The sequence below is a fragment of the Chiloscyllium plagiosum genome, unplaced genomic scaffold (assembly GCF_037043375.1).
Source record: "Chiloscyllium plagiosum isolate Xiang-an unplaced genomic scaffold, Cpla_swu_hap1 HiC_scaffold_22, whole genome shotgun sequence".
Classification (NCBI taxonomy): domain Eukaryota; kingdom Metazoa; phylum Chordata; class Chondrichthyes; order Orectolobiformes; family Hemiscylliidae; genus Chiloscyllium; species Chiloscyllium plagiosum.
Window position 1 is genome coordinate 17,330,228 of NW_028270160.1, and position 14,367 is coordinate 17,344,594.

At 41.3% G+C, this 14,367-nt stretch overlaps 1 protein-coding gene across 6 annotated transcripts in view; it reads left to right on the forward strand.

Annotated features, from left to right (window-relative positions):
• Positions 1 to 14,367, forward strand: part of cfap43 (cilia and flagella associated protein 43) — a 145,623-nt gene that overhangs the window by 36,069 nt on the left and 95,187 nt on the right. For all 6 annotated transcript variants that reach the window (XM_043712886.2, XM_087998806.1, XM_087998804.1 and 3 more), the window contains 4 exons: positions 297 to 377; positions 2,407 to 2,555; positions 4,316 to 4,419; positions 4,818 to 4,967. In XM_043712886.2, the coding sequence (XP_043568821.2) occupies positions 297 to 377; positions 2,407 to 2,555; positions 4,316 to 4,419; positions 4,818 to 4,967 (484 nt within the window). The remainder of the gene's footprint in view (positions 1 to 296; positions 378 to 2,406; positions 2,556 to 4,315; positions 4,420 to 4,817; positions 4,968 to 14,367) is intronic.

Consider the following 14,367-nt stretch of genomic DNA (forward strand, 5'->3'; position numbering starts at 1 on the left):
TTGCCAGCCTGTGAAAATCAAGTACAAACAGAACTGTAAATTGTAGGGGCTTTAAAATCACCATCCCCAAAGAATATGGGATTTGATACAGAGCGAAGTTCCAATTACTCTGACCTCATCAAACACTCCCAGGACAGATATAGCACAGGGATACACTCATCAGACAATGTGCAAGTGGTTAAACAAGTATTCAGAGTTGGGGATAAAATTGCATGAAATTGTCTGAGGAGTACTATGTAATGTGCTACTTCTTGTTCTAGTGATTATGTCTATTTTGATTATGTGTTTCATTGCAGTCAGCAAGAATATTAGGTGCTGTGCAGGTGTGGTCAGTTGCAGATGGGAAACTCATCAGTACGCTTGTCCTTCCAGTAAAGGTAAACTATCCTGTTTCTCTAGTCCTGTTTTCTTATTTCTCCTCAAAATAATTAAAGCAGTGTCTGGACAGTGGGGAGGTGTTTAACTGGATAGCTTTTTGACTCAGCTAGGACAGGTTTGATGGGCTCAATGGTGTCCTTTTGCACTGTGAAGTTCCACATTGGTTGGAAAACTTTGGTGTTCCACCTGCTTGGCCTAAGGTCATAGTGTGACGTTTGGGAGTATTCCCCCATTATGCTCAGCATATGAGCATTGCAGCAGAACCCAACCCTGTACCCACTCTGCACCCACAACCAGCAACATCCCTGCAGTAGCCCCTGATAGCAATCTGCAATGATAAAATTTATCATCTTGAGATTTACTATTGACCAAAATCTGAACTGGACTAATGATATCAATATTGTGGCTACAAGATCGGGTCAAAGGCTAGGAACTTGGCAGCAAGTAACTCACGATTCCTGAAAGCCTGTTCTACCTACAAGGCACAAGTCAGGAGTGCGATGGAATACTCCCCATTTGCCTGGAATGGTGAAGCTTCAACAACACAGGGAAGCCAGATACCATTCAGGTCAGAGCAGCTTTCTAATGATCTGCTGTCTCCACCATCCTCTTTAAAATTTAAAACTGTTCATGTTGGGTCCAATGGCATTGAGCAGACCACAATTTTGTGATCTTCCCACCCTTGCCACCTTCAAACTTCCTGGTAAGGGGCAGCATAAATTCCAATCCATTTGTTTCAGATATGAACCACACATTCCTTTGCAACAGTTAAGTGACATGAGGGAAGCCATAGACCATTCTGGATTCATATGTGCAGCCACAAAAGCCCTTTCTTCTTCTGTGACTATTGAATCTTCTATCGTTATTGCTACTCTGATCTTCTGTCTACCCCACCATCCATGCCCAGACACCCTATTCCTCAAAGGAACTATTTCCCCTATAGTTATTCAGAATTGATATTGGCTGGAGAACAAGATAAGTACAAGGGACTTCTGCGTTATCAGTCTGGTCTTTCTTGGCTGCCTATAGGTTACACATTTCTTCGCTGCCTGCGTCCACTTAAGTCGCAAGCTCACCACCTGTAGAAACATGCTTTTTATCTATCTGTCAACTCGGTTTTGGAATCCTGGTCAAACTCTGAAATTTGAAGTTGAACTCCTCCACTTCCTGAGTAGGTGGTTATCGAGGACTAGAACTGTGTTGTCTTGCCATGTCTCAACATATTGAACTGCTAACTAGACTCCTCAGATATAAAACCTAAGACTTACTTGGACTTCAATTTACTTAAAACTTACCAAGTTAAAAGTTTTACAAGTTTAAAGAATCATTAGAGTACTAACTAATTATCTTAGTTTCTCCCATTGTCTCAACTTCCTGTCATACTGACATGTCAATTTCTATTTAAACAAATATTTACCCTGCCATTCTTCTTCCTACTATTGTTCAGCCCCACACAGGAAGCCTTGTCTCCTGTTCTGGTTATGCCTGCGGTCATCACCCCCTCTATTACCTCCTCTTACATATGTGTTCTCTGTCCTCAATCAAAAAGGGAGCTCTTCCCTCAGCTGTTTTTACAATTTATTACCGACTAAGAATTAAAACTGCACTCAGCCAGATCAGGGCAGCAATTAAGTCAGTAAATGCCCTGCTCCATGTTAAAAATCACACAACACCAGATTATAGTCCAACAGGTTTAATTGGAAGCACTAGCATTCGGAGCATCACTCCTTCATCAGGTGGTTGACAACCACCTGATGAAGGAGCGGCGCTCCGAAAGCTAGTGCTTCCAATTAAACCTGTTGGACTATAATCTGGTGTTGTGTGATTTTTAACTTTGTACACCCCAGTTCCAACACCACCGGCATCTCCAAATCATGACTGCTCCATGTTAACTATCCTGGTTTCACTGGGGTGGGGGCATGCTGGAGATTAGATTAAAACCCCAGGAAGTTGTAGTGCTAAATAAAAATTATGTATACATTAACACATTGATGAGTGAAAATTTATGACATTTCCTTCTTTTTTCAGATTAAAGTTATGGCGAGCTGTCCTTCCTCCAATTATGTTGCTCTGGGCACTGAAACTGGTCACATCTATTTCATAAATCTGGCAAAGGTGGAGACCCCTCACCTGGTTTACCAAATCCATCTCCACAATATATCAATACAATGTCTAGAGTAAGTAGGAAGCAAACATGATATTTGTATGAAACCTTTCTGATTATCTCAGGACAGTCAGAAGACAATATTTTTCACTTCTCTATCTTGAGTTTTCTAAGTTGCTCATTTATTTTCAGTAGTTTTGGTTGAGAGCAGTAACAAAAGGAAACCAGGAAAACTTCAACTTCCCTCCCATCAGGCCATGATATTTAATATGTTCATCTGACATGCAGAGAGGACATTCGTTGAAAGGACATGTTGTTGCTTCACTGCTAACCCTCTAACATTGTGGTGCAAATCTCCATGCAAGCTGGAGGAACAACACCTCATTTACCACTTAGGCACTTTATAGCTCTTAGGATTCAATATTGAGTTCCCCAACTTCAGAGTAGTCCATTTTTCTTACATTCCCCACCTTCTCCCACCTTGTTTGTGTTATGTTAGCTTTGCTATCAAGACAATGGACACATTTTCTCCCTTTCACAGCTAACATTTACACCAGCTAGTTGTATCAATCGCTCCTTTACCTACGTTATACTTTGCCTTTGTCTTTTGTTCCTGGCATGCTCACCCATGTGTTCCACTTGCTCTTCTTGCCCCCTGTGGCAAGCATAGAAAATCACCATTTTCTAGATCCTTTTATTTCTGAAACAGACTCTAAAGTGCACACAAGAAAAGGAGCGTAAAGGGTTTAACCAAGAGGTATCTCTTTACACAGACAAACAATAGCAAGAAGAAAACAAATTAACATCCTTAATCAGACGTCACTTAAAAATACTGTAGCCAGTTTCCTCTCCTCAGACATATTAAGGCTTTGGAGAGAGTACAGAGGAGAATGACAAGACACTTTACAGAGGCACATTTGTATGGGGGGATCCCATAAGATAATGAAGGGAGTACATTGCATTTGTGTGAAGATTTGTTTCAATAATTGGGTTTGGGGGAGCAGGGAGTCACAATCTTAAGTTGCACAAGATTGTATCTAGGTTAGATATCAGGAGGTGATTCTTTACTCAGTGAATAGTGAACCTCTTTACAGGCTGCTGACTCTGAGCAGTTAATACAGATTTACTGAATTCCTTCAAGTCAGTGCTGGTCCTGTTTCTGGTTGGGGGCAGGGTGGAGGAGTGTTGGTGTGATCACCCCGGTAACAGTGCCAGTGTGATTTCCAGGACTCGTTTTGATAAAAGAGGAATTTTTTTCAATTACTTTCTTCTCCAATCAGCCTGGGGCTTTTAACATTTTTATAGCTAAACCCAATAAATCACCTGACTGGATAGGAGTTTAAATACTGCTGCACAAAGTGGCATCATGTTTGGATGGACCAGAGAGATTTTCCCTAATCTTCGTTGTCCATATGTACAAATTCAAAGAACTGAAAGAAAGTTTCTTCCTGCCCGACATTGTTCCCACAATTAACAAGAAGATTAACTCTGTTTTTGTTTATTAATGGTGTAAAATGGCTGCTATATCAACAATATCAGCATTTCCAGAGAAAGTTGTTGGGTCCAAAACACTGGATTACTTCAGAGAAATTCAACCCTGTATTGAGAAGCCTGGAATTTGAGAGGAACAAGACCAAATTGTTTTATCTGGTCATCCTGGATTGTTCAAATCTTCAACCCATTGTTTATAAATAATTTAAAAGCTTCGGTGATTTTAAAGAAATCTCAGACTTTTGTAGTATACAGTGGACCTGTAAAAATATTGCTCTTCAGTACTGTGCAATGAAAGGTACAGCTTCCAATCTTCTGTTAATGTTATTTGTGATCTTTTAGATATGACCACGGGGGTCAGTACCTTTTGGCTGGATGCTCTGATGGACATATGTTCATTTTGAATGCTAAACCCTCCAAGCAGTTTAAAGTCCTCGGATATACAGGTAACCATTCCACAGACGCATGCCATTTGTCAGCTGAGCCCCCAAATGATCCACAATCATCTTATTTACAAAGGCTAAGTTTTTGTTGTTCCCAATTATCTTTGGATTGTCAAAGACAGTCCCTAAGAAAACAAGTTGCTTGTTGATCTAGTGATAAGTTTTCCCATAGTAGATAATGAGAAAAACTCCCTCCATACTGCCCTTTCAGATTCACCCAAGACAGGTACAGCATGGGGGTTAAATACACTGTAACATGTCAACCTTAATTTAACCTGCACCAGTGTCGTATTGTTGATTTCTTTTTTGAGTATTGTGTTGTCTCAAAGCCAGCTCATGCATTGTCTCCCTGCTTTGACATTGTAATGTTTTACCTTATTCCCTTTTTTTTTGTCCAACAGAGGTAAAAGATGAAATTATGGGATGTTCTCTTGCATTTCACATGTCAAAGAAAATGGTGAATTGCCTGATATTGGCAAGCCAGACTGGAGATGACAAATCACATGGAGCCACTTGGCTGACTAGATTTGATCTTCTTGGAGATCTCACAGGTAGGAAGAGGACCCAGGACTGCTGTCTCAGTCAGGAATTCGCTACTAATTTGTATTTGCAGTTTTCCATTTCTTTTCTTGTAATATGAGCTCTGTTTCTAATCATTGGGACTTGCTTCCTTTATTCCAGCTATAGTTTGAGCACTGCATTCAACACCCTGACAATAAATTTATTAAGATTTTGTACCAGACAAAAACCCTCACCTTAATTCCTATTCCAGGAAATGATCTGGATTTCAACTTGCAGTCCACATCTAATTGAAAACAGTCTAAATATTATTGAACGTGTTCAGGTCTATTATCATTTACACTGTTAACCTCCATTTTAAGATGCACACAAACTACCAGAATTAACCTTCTTTGCTAAACCATTAAAGAACAAAGTCACAAGTTAGCAACTGTTAATAAAAACTATAAAATGCTACAAAACTTCAGCAGATCAGGCACCATCTATGAAATTACCTTTAATCAGAAACAATTGTTAACTTTAGGATCATTATTAGTAGCATTTAAAATTTGGTAGTGAATCAGCAAATAACAAACAGACAAGGTTCACTGACAGGTAGAGGAGTAGGGTTGAAGAAGCCATAATTATCACAGTAATTCAGCTGTATCAGTTTACTGACTGCAAATTTATAACTGAGAATAGTGAGATTAGAGTAGATTGCTTGCACAGTTGACAAACTTTGTTGAAATTGTTAAAGTCTGATGTTGATGGTTTGTACTATTTAATAACATCTACAACCTTTGTTTATGAGGTGATGCAGTGAAATTGTTTCCTTGTCCTTCTTGTGGAGTGATGTTGACTGTATTAGTCCAAACCATGGAGGTGATAATCATTCCCTTTCAGTACCTTTGACCCAGTTGGATTTGTCCTATGTCTAGTCACTGTAATCATTCTAACAGGTTGAGATCCCATCTCTCTGGGTCGGACAGTAACTTGCACATGAAAATTTATCCTGTCGCTCTTCTTCTAAGGAACCAACAATACTTTAGTCACTCTCTTCCTTTCTATATACTTATAAAAGCTCTCACATTTTGTTTTTACATTCCTGGCTAGGTTGCTGTTATATCCTATTGTTGGCCTTTTATCCCAACATGTTTATTTGCCTTTTAATAATTTCTGAAACACTCCAAACCCTACTGCTCTTTGCAACAAATAAATCTCTTAATGTAATACAGTTCTTAACCTCCTCAGAAAGCCACAGACAGATCATTGACTCAGTTTTTAATTTTCAATGTAATGCATTTTAATGAATACTCTGAGTTTCTTCAAATGTTTCCCACTGTTTAAGCACTGCCATACCTTTTAGTGTATATGACTAACCAACCTTAGCCAGTTCACCCTCAGACTATATTATTGAGGGTAATTTTATGATTCTTGCTTATAATTTAAGTATGTCAGTTTCAAACTGCAAATAGAATTAAATTGTGTTATGTTCCCTTTTCCCTATGAATCTTTTACTATGGTGTTCTTAATGAAACATATCTCATTACACGGAACTAGATCTAAGATAGCTTGTCCCTAGGTGATTCCATTACATAGTATTCCAGGAAACTGTCCCAAAAAGCATTCCAAAAGTGTCTTCCAGATCACTCTCACCATTTGATCGGAAAAGTTAATCAGAGCTATTACATTGCCTTTGCTACAGGCGCCGACAATTTCTTATTTAATGCTCTGTTCAACAGAGTATTACTACTATTGCAACTACTGTTGGAGGCTTGTAGACTACTCTCATCAGCTTTTTTGATTCTTGCTATTGCTAATTTGCACCCACACTGATTCTGCTTCCTGATTTTCTGAACCAATATCCTTTCTCCTTAATGTTCTTGTCATTTTTTACTATCAGAGCCTCCCCTCTCCCTTTTCTATTCTGCCTATCCGATAAAGATATATTTAAATTTATTCTCAGGAAATTCTCCCAATGACAGAATATTCTCTGTTATAAGACACTGGTCTACAGGGGAAATGTTTGACGTTGGTGTTATGTGGCGCTATTTATTATAGGGTTGTATCTGGGGAAGCAGCAGATACCAAGTTTTCCAGGATACATACTATGTGTTTTAAAAGCAAGTTTGCCTGGTGAGTAGCATATAGTAAGGAACATCGGGGATCGGAATATCCTATATTTGATTTCTGCTTTTTGCTGCATTAGTAATTCCTAGCCAGAGAAATGGTAGCTCATATAGTCAGGGAAGGAGAAATTGGCCACAGAGCCTGATCCAGAGGCACCTGCTGGAATGTATTGGATTGGGTGGTGCTAATGTGTCTCTTAACTAGATTGACAGAGCTGTCTTATGAGGGAAGATTGAACAGGATAGGCTTTATTCACTGGAGTTTAAAACAATGAGAGATGATCTTATTGAAATATACATAATTTTGATGGGCTTGAAAAGGTGGATGCTGAGATTTTTTCCCTGGTGAAAGAGTTTAGGACAGTTTAAAAATTAATGGTCTCCCATTTAAGACTGTGACAAGAAGAAATTTATTTTCTCAGATGGTCATTAGTGTTAGGAGTTTTCTACTCCAGAGAGCAATGGGGACTAAATCATTAAATATAATCAAAGCTGAGTGAGACAGAATTTTGATCTCAGGATTCTGGGAGAACAGACAGGAAAGTGAAATGGAGTTAATGCTCTAATCAGACCAACCATGATGGTCTTAGATGGTGGGGCAGGCTCAAGACAATGAATAGCTGACTCCTGCTTCATTTCTTAAATTCAAGCTTAATGTACGCAAGGAATACATGACGTTGTTGCCCATGGCATCAATTCAGTTTAGAAATGAATAGAAAATGAAGAGCAAAAAATATGTTTATCTGCCCTGCACCTGTTGTGGAGAAAATATAGAGAATCACCAGGAGACGCAGAGAGTTCTTCAAGAAGTAGGTCTTTTATTTGCAAACAAAAAACCGTGACACTGAGAAAGCAGATTCTCGAATGCCCCCCAACCTCAGAGTCCGTGGATTTTTATATCCTTTTTTGTCATGTTTCTGTTAGCTTATTAGCATGTCCAACTATATTAATCAAAGTACCTCACTCTAGCTACGCAATAAACCAATGATGTTAGTTCCCATTATCTCTTTAGTTGTACATTCTACTTAATGTTATTCTAATGTCACGGTTAGATATTTATTGCTAACTCTGCTACAGTGATCTTCCATTCCAGACTAACCTGTCATGATAGATATTTAGCTATTCCATCTATTACAATAGTCTCCTGTCTCAAGCTGACTCTACTAACTATTAATTACATATTTTAATGTCATGTCCCAAATATTTATGGTCCCAATCCTGTCATAATAACACTTAACAGAGAAACTTGCTTTACTACTTGTGTTATCTCATCTCGCCACAGTGACCTTTCAGCGTTAACCTTACTCTGATAATTGGTGTAAGAGCATTCTACTATTCTTATCTCATCCTGCCTTCCACAGACCACAGATTGCCAGTGGTCTTCATGCTTTAATCCTTCCCATGCTTTCATGTTCTTTATTTTCCATAATCCCCCCTTTGGGACCGACTGGTCTCACCTAGAGAAAGAAGACAATAAGCTCAGCCCCTCTTGTGCCCAATACAAACAATGTAGGTCCCAACACGGACTAAATAATTTTGGGAGTCTGAAACTTAAAGGGTTATTCGTCCATTCCTGGGGTCCTTTGGGCCAATAACCTGTCTTCCAATAACTAGAACAGGACAGAAGACCCAAGATCCCTCACAATCTCAGACACGCGCTTTCTTCAGAACTATCATTGACTTCCCCACGTGGACATATTCCTTGCATGTGGCAGTTGTCAGATCATAATAGTAGACCAGTGGGGTTCCATCAGAGGAGTAAGTACTTCCTGGGGTAGTTGAAATGACCACAAGTTGCCGAGTAGTGTCGCAAACTAAAAAGGATTTAATAAAAGGTAAAGCACAACAAAAGACGAAGGTGACAACAAGCAAAACTGCACCTACAATAAGACTAATCTTAACAAACCATGCTCCCCAAGACCCAAATATATTATTCAGCCAATCAAAAGCCTGATGACCAAACCCCACATTGTTTATTAGCTCCCATCTTAGATTCTTTAGTTTTCCATTACTTTAGTAAAAGATCCCCTAGGGCTAGTGTTGTTAGGTAAAAGGTACAGCAATGCTCCCCAAACATCACATAAACCCTGTCTTTATCTGCCAGTATCCAATCTAAGACCTGTCTGTTTTGTCATGTCATTTTGGTAGTAGCATCCAATCGTTCTCCAAAGGCCATAAGGGCATTGTCAGTATAATTGATAAATGGTTGTAATAAATGTAATTAAGCGCAGCAGGTCAGGCAGCATCCAAGGAGCAGGAGAATCAACATTTTGGGCATAAGCCCTTCTTTGATTCCTGAAGAAGAGATTATGGCCGAAATGTTGATTCTCCTGCTCCTTGGATGCTGCCTGACCTGCTGCGCTTTTCCAGCAACACATTTTTCAGCTCTGATCTCCAGCATCTGCAGTCCTCACTTTCTCCTCCTTCATAAATGTAATTAATCCATTCAGCATTCTTGCTAACCCCTATCACTGGGGATGAGAGCTTCCCAGCCCGTGGCAATCTCATTGCGGGCCTTAAACTCATTAGGAATACCTCTTGGCTGTCCTATGCTATCAATCCGAATTGTCGGATCAGGGACATACCGTCGCTTAGTTCGGCGCAAAGCTGACTGTGACATAGCATCAAGCTGTGTGTGTGGTGATATAACTACATTGTGTAGGAGCATTACACGGGCAGAGCTGCCACTCCAATCAGCAATCAGTCCCACACAGCCACCAAGTATCTGCCAGTGGGACGTGTTGAGAATTTAAAACAGCCCCAAATGTGGTGTCCACCTCGCGTTCCATCGTATTCCTGCAAAGACCCTTAAAATAGCCTACTGATGTGGAGCCATTTCGCTTAAAGCATTCAAAATTCAACCCTTCCTGTATCCTGAAAGCAGCCATAGGGAACGTGTAATTAGGCTTACTGGTGGACCACGGGATACTATAGCCACACCACCTTTGGAGTTGCTGCCTGCCCACATCATCCTGCTGATAGAACATAGAGGCCTGAAGTAGGAGGCACCAAAACGGGCAATGGGATTGCCTGTAAGTTGATGAATCATCTGGGTTGAGAGATTGGCTAGAATGCGGCAAACGCCATTGAGTTCAGGTGGTCGAGTTATAAGGCATAGGGACAACATAGTATGAGGGGTTGCCTTTGTATACAAGAAACAATCCTGTCTAGCCATCATTATGGCCGTATAGTTTGCCCTTTGATATCAGTGATTGTCACGGGCGTGTACCCATGTTAGGGCAGAGAGGTCTGCACTTCTAATACATCTTTGCCTCACAGCCTGAGTGACCCTGGCATTACCAGTCCATGTCTGCCAAATTAATGGTCTCCAAGTCTGAGTATGCAGGCCTGGCATCAGAGAAGGGGGTCTCTTGGGCATCCCCCATGTTTTCCCCATCCCCGCTGCAGGAGAATTATGCTCCACATCTCCATCATGATCATTTCTGGAATGATCAGTATCCCCAAGAACTTCACCTCTACCTTGTTCGGAACCCTGCTGACGGGTACTAGCCTCCTGTGTGCCCTGCCCATGTCCAAGTTCCTCGGCCTCAGCTCCACTTACCTCAGTGTTAGAGTTAGTTTGTGCTGGTGGGTGAGCTTTAGTACAATGATTAAGGTGGTACCATACATGTCGTCCTTCCATTTGGATGGCGGTAGGTGATGCCTTAGTCACTACGAAAGGTCCCTCTCTCCTCGGCTCATTCCAGTGTTTTCAAAAAACCCGCATGTATACCCAATCCCTGGGTTTAATAGGTCCTTCCTCGTTGACAGGTGGTGGTTCCCTTTATGTTTCCTGCAGGTGGATAGTCTCAAGTATCATAGTTAGTCTCTTCACCTAGGCACTGGCATAGGTCTACCTGTGAGCATCTCATGTGGTGTTAGATTGGTCATGCAATTAGTCTGCATGTGATAACTCATTAGCGCCAGTGGCAGCGCATCAACCCAATTAAGGTTGGTGCTTGCACAGATCTTGTTTAATTTGGCTTTCAATTCCCATTAATCCTTTTCACCATACCCTGTGACTGGGGATGATACACACACCAAACCTCTGTTTGATTCTCAAAGACTGCAGCACCAACTTAACTACTTTCAATTTCCAATGGTATACCAAACCTTAGGATAACTTCATTCATCAGAAATTTCACTACTGTCCCAACCTTATTTCCACTGGACTAGCTGATTCACTCTCCCCAGATCTGTATCATGCTGTGACCACAAAGTGGCTGGTAATGCATCTAATTGCTCATTACCATATTGATCATCTTCCTCCACTGACACTGGCATGCTCCGCTGGGGTGTTACCTTGACTTCCTTCGGATTCTCTGTCAAGTTGCAGCATGCTAGGATTTTAATATAGCTGCCATCCCCGGATTCCCAAATCTCTGTCGTGAGCATATGCCATTCCCTTACTGTTTCTACATGCCTGGCCATAGGTCCTAAGTCTTTAGATTGATATCCCTTATTTACCAGTAAGGTTACATGTGGTGCGGCGCTTGATACACTATACCACTTTTCCAGGAATGCATTTCTCTCTATTTGCAGGATCACTGCCTCTCCCTTAATACTATTGCTTCACTTCTCAAATGTTGTGGAGCAGTGATTTCCTGCTGCCACTTCCTCTCTAACACCTCATCCTGAGACTCAACAAATATCACTGTACAGTGCAGCTCAGACTTAGGTGATCTTGCTTTAGTCAACATCGTCAACACTTCTGCTTCCCACAACCCCCAAATGTCTTGAATATCACTTGCTATATCCCCATCCAATAAATGTTAACACCTTTAACTTCTTGCATCACCAGTTACGTATTGGCCTTTTCTACGACAAAGCCCTGCTGTGTGCACTCCAATCTTACATCTGACTGTAGTAAAGCATCCCTACCTAACAAGTTAATTGGCGTCTCTTTAGACACTAATATTGGCAGAACTATCTCCCTACCTTCCATTTCTAATCTTACTGGAGCTATAAATCGAGTTAACTGTGATTTCCCTGAGAACCCTACAGTTTTAACAAATATAATTGACATGGGAAGGTGAGAGCCATGCCGCGGCTGTACACAAGTGTATGTAGCTCCAGTATCTATCATCACCAGTGTCTGCTGCCCTTCTATATTAACTTGTATTACTGGTTCTTGATCAGCCTCCCATGTTACTACAGGGTACTGCCCCTACCCACCCAGGTTCTCAGGGCATCCCTAACACATCCCATACAGGTTAACAGGTCCTGCTGGGCCTGTAGGTGTCTGGGAAGTGGCCACTAGGGATTCCCGCCATCTAGGCCCGCTGTAGGGAAGAGAGGGCCCAGTCCAATAAGGGTAACTCCTCCAAAAGTGGTCTGGTTGATGGCATTCCCAGGACATCATTTCTGGTCCCCTTTGAGCCTGATTATTTATCATGTACCTTAATCCCCCATTCCTACGTCCCTGTCCTTGGGGACTCCAGTTCTGTTTAGGCTGTTGTTTAAATCTGTCCTGCCCTGGATACATCACCTGCAGGAAAGCTGACTACCTGATTGGACCCCCCTTGCACTGGCACTCAGTTTACGCCAGAGTTGATTACTTGGTTCTTACTGGCAACACCTTTTTAGCCTTCTCTTTTTCTTTCTTTTTAAGCTCTTTGAACTGCATTTGCACCAGCTTCCTTTATACCACTTCCTGCTGTTCAGATAGTTTCTCTTTGTCTTTTCGAAACCTTTCAACTGCATGAGCTACCTGATCTCTAAATTCCTGGTGGCTCATTGATGATGTCAGACCCACCACCTCCTCCAGTCTTGACCTGACTTGGGAGGGCATTGCCTCAATGATGGAATTTCGGAACACTGTGGTCAGCAACTGATTAGTCTCTATGTCTTGCTCTGTTTCCAGCCTCCACTTCTTTAACTGTTTCTCCAAGTAGGCAGCCAGGTTTTCACTTTCTCCCAGTGGATCCCCTCTAAGAGCCTGGGGGTCCATTTTGGGTGGATAACAGTCTCTTAAGGCCTGCCATACATTCTGTCTCACTCGATCAAACCCGACCCTGTCAATCATTGGATTGTCTGCTGCATTTTTCAAATGGGCTTGGACCATTATTTCCTTTAACTTCGGGAGCCCTACCAACCTCACCAGCAGTGCCTTCACGTCTCCTATAGTCAGCAATCGCCCTGTGGTTTCATCTTCAAAAGCCCTGATCCACTTTCCCGCTCCCTCATGTAAACTGAGCAGCGCATTCTTCAGCCCTTCCAGATCCTGAGTTCCCCAAGGAATGTATTGTGAGTTTCTCCCTTCTTTAATAAGGAGCGGTAGCATCCTTCCCTGTTGACCCTTTCTCCCTTTACCGACACTACTTCTCAATAAATCCTCCTCAGGCTCTGAGTTTGATGCTATTTCTAATTCCTCCCATTCTTTAGGTACTGGGGCCTTTTTCTCTCCTTGTCTCGCATCATCCCTTTCTGCTTGCTCTGCATCACTTTCACTGCTTTTCTCTTCAGTCCTTTTTTCGTATTGCAATGAGTATTCCTCAATTGCTTTTTGTTCCCTTAGCCCACACAGCACATTAATCTCATGTTTCAGCTTTTCCTGCTTTTGTTGTATAGCTCCTTCTGCCTGTCCCTTTTCTTTCTTTCTCTTCTTTCCCTCAGTTCATTTTTGTCTTCCATACTTCCATCCCATTCTAATTGTCCCTTTATTTCTACTATTCCCTTTATTACTGGACACTGCTTCAATGCCTCTTCATTCAAGTAGGGAGGAGGTCTATTCAACTCCTCCACATCTGGGTATAGAGGGGGTGGGGGCTGATTCCTGCTTTTCTGTCTCCTGTAACTACTCAGCTTGTTCTTTTGCAGCTTTCCTAGTCACCACAGGTGTCTGACAAGCTACTTTTAGTTCCTCAACCTCTTTCCTGAAAAGTTTCAGTCCTTTCAACTCCTAATCCCTCTTTTGGTTTCTATTTTTAGATTTATCTTTCGGCGTATAGTTCTTAATTAGCCCTTCCATCTCATTGCACATATGTATATCCAAGATACCTTCTTTCGGCCATTTAGTCAATAAATCCTTCGTTCTTTTTTCCCATTCTCAGAAATTTGTACAATATCATTTCTTGCCACTGGAAATTTCTTACTCAGTATCTCAACTGCAGTCCCTTTATCCATCCTACAATATATTTTAGTCCAACCAATGTATTATCGTTGCTCTCATAAATCACTTCCTCATACCCTTCAAGTCCGGTAGTGCTTTGTCAATAGTTTAAGCAATCCCTAACTTTACAACTTGCAATTATCCATTACCAATCTATCAATTCCTAAGCGTCCTCAATTGCAGTTAGTTAACACAAACAACCTATTCTCATTC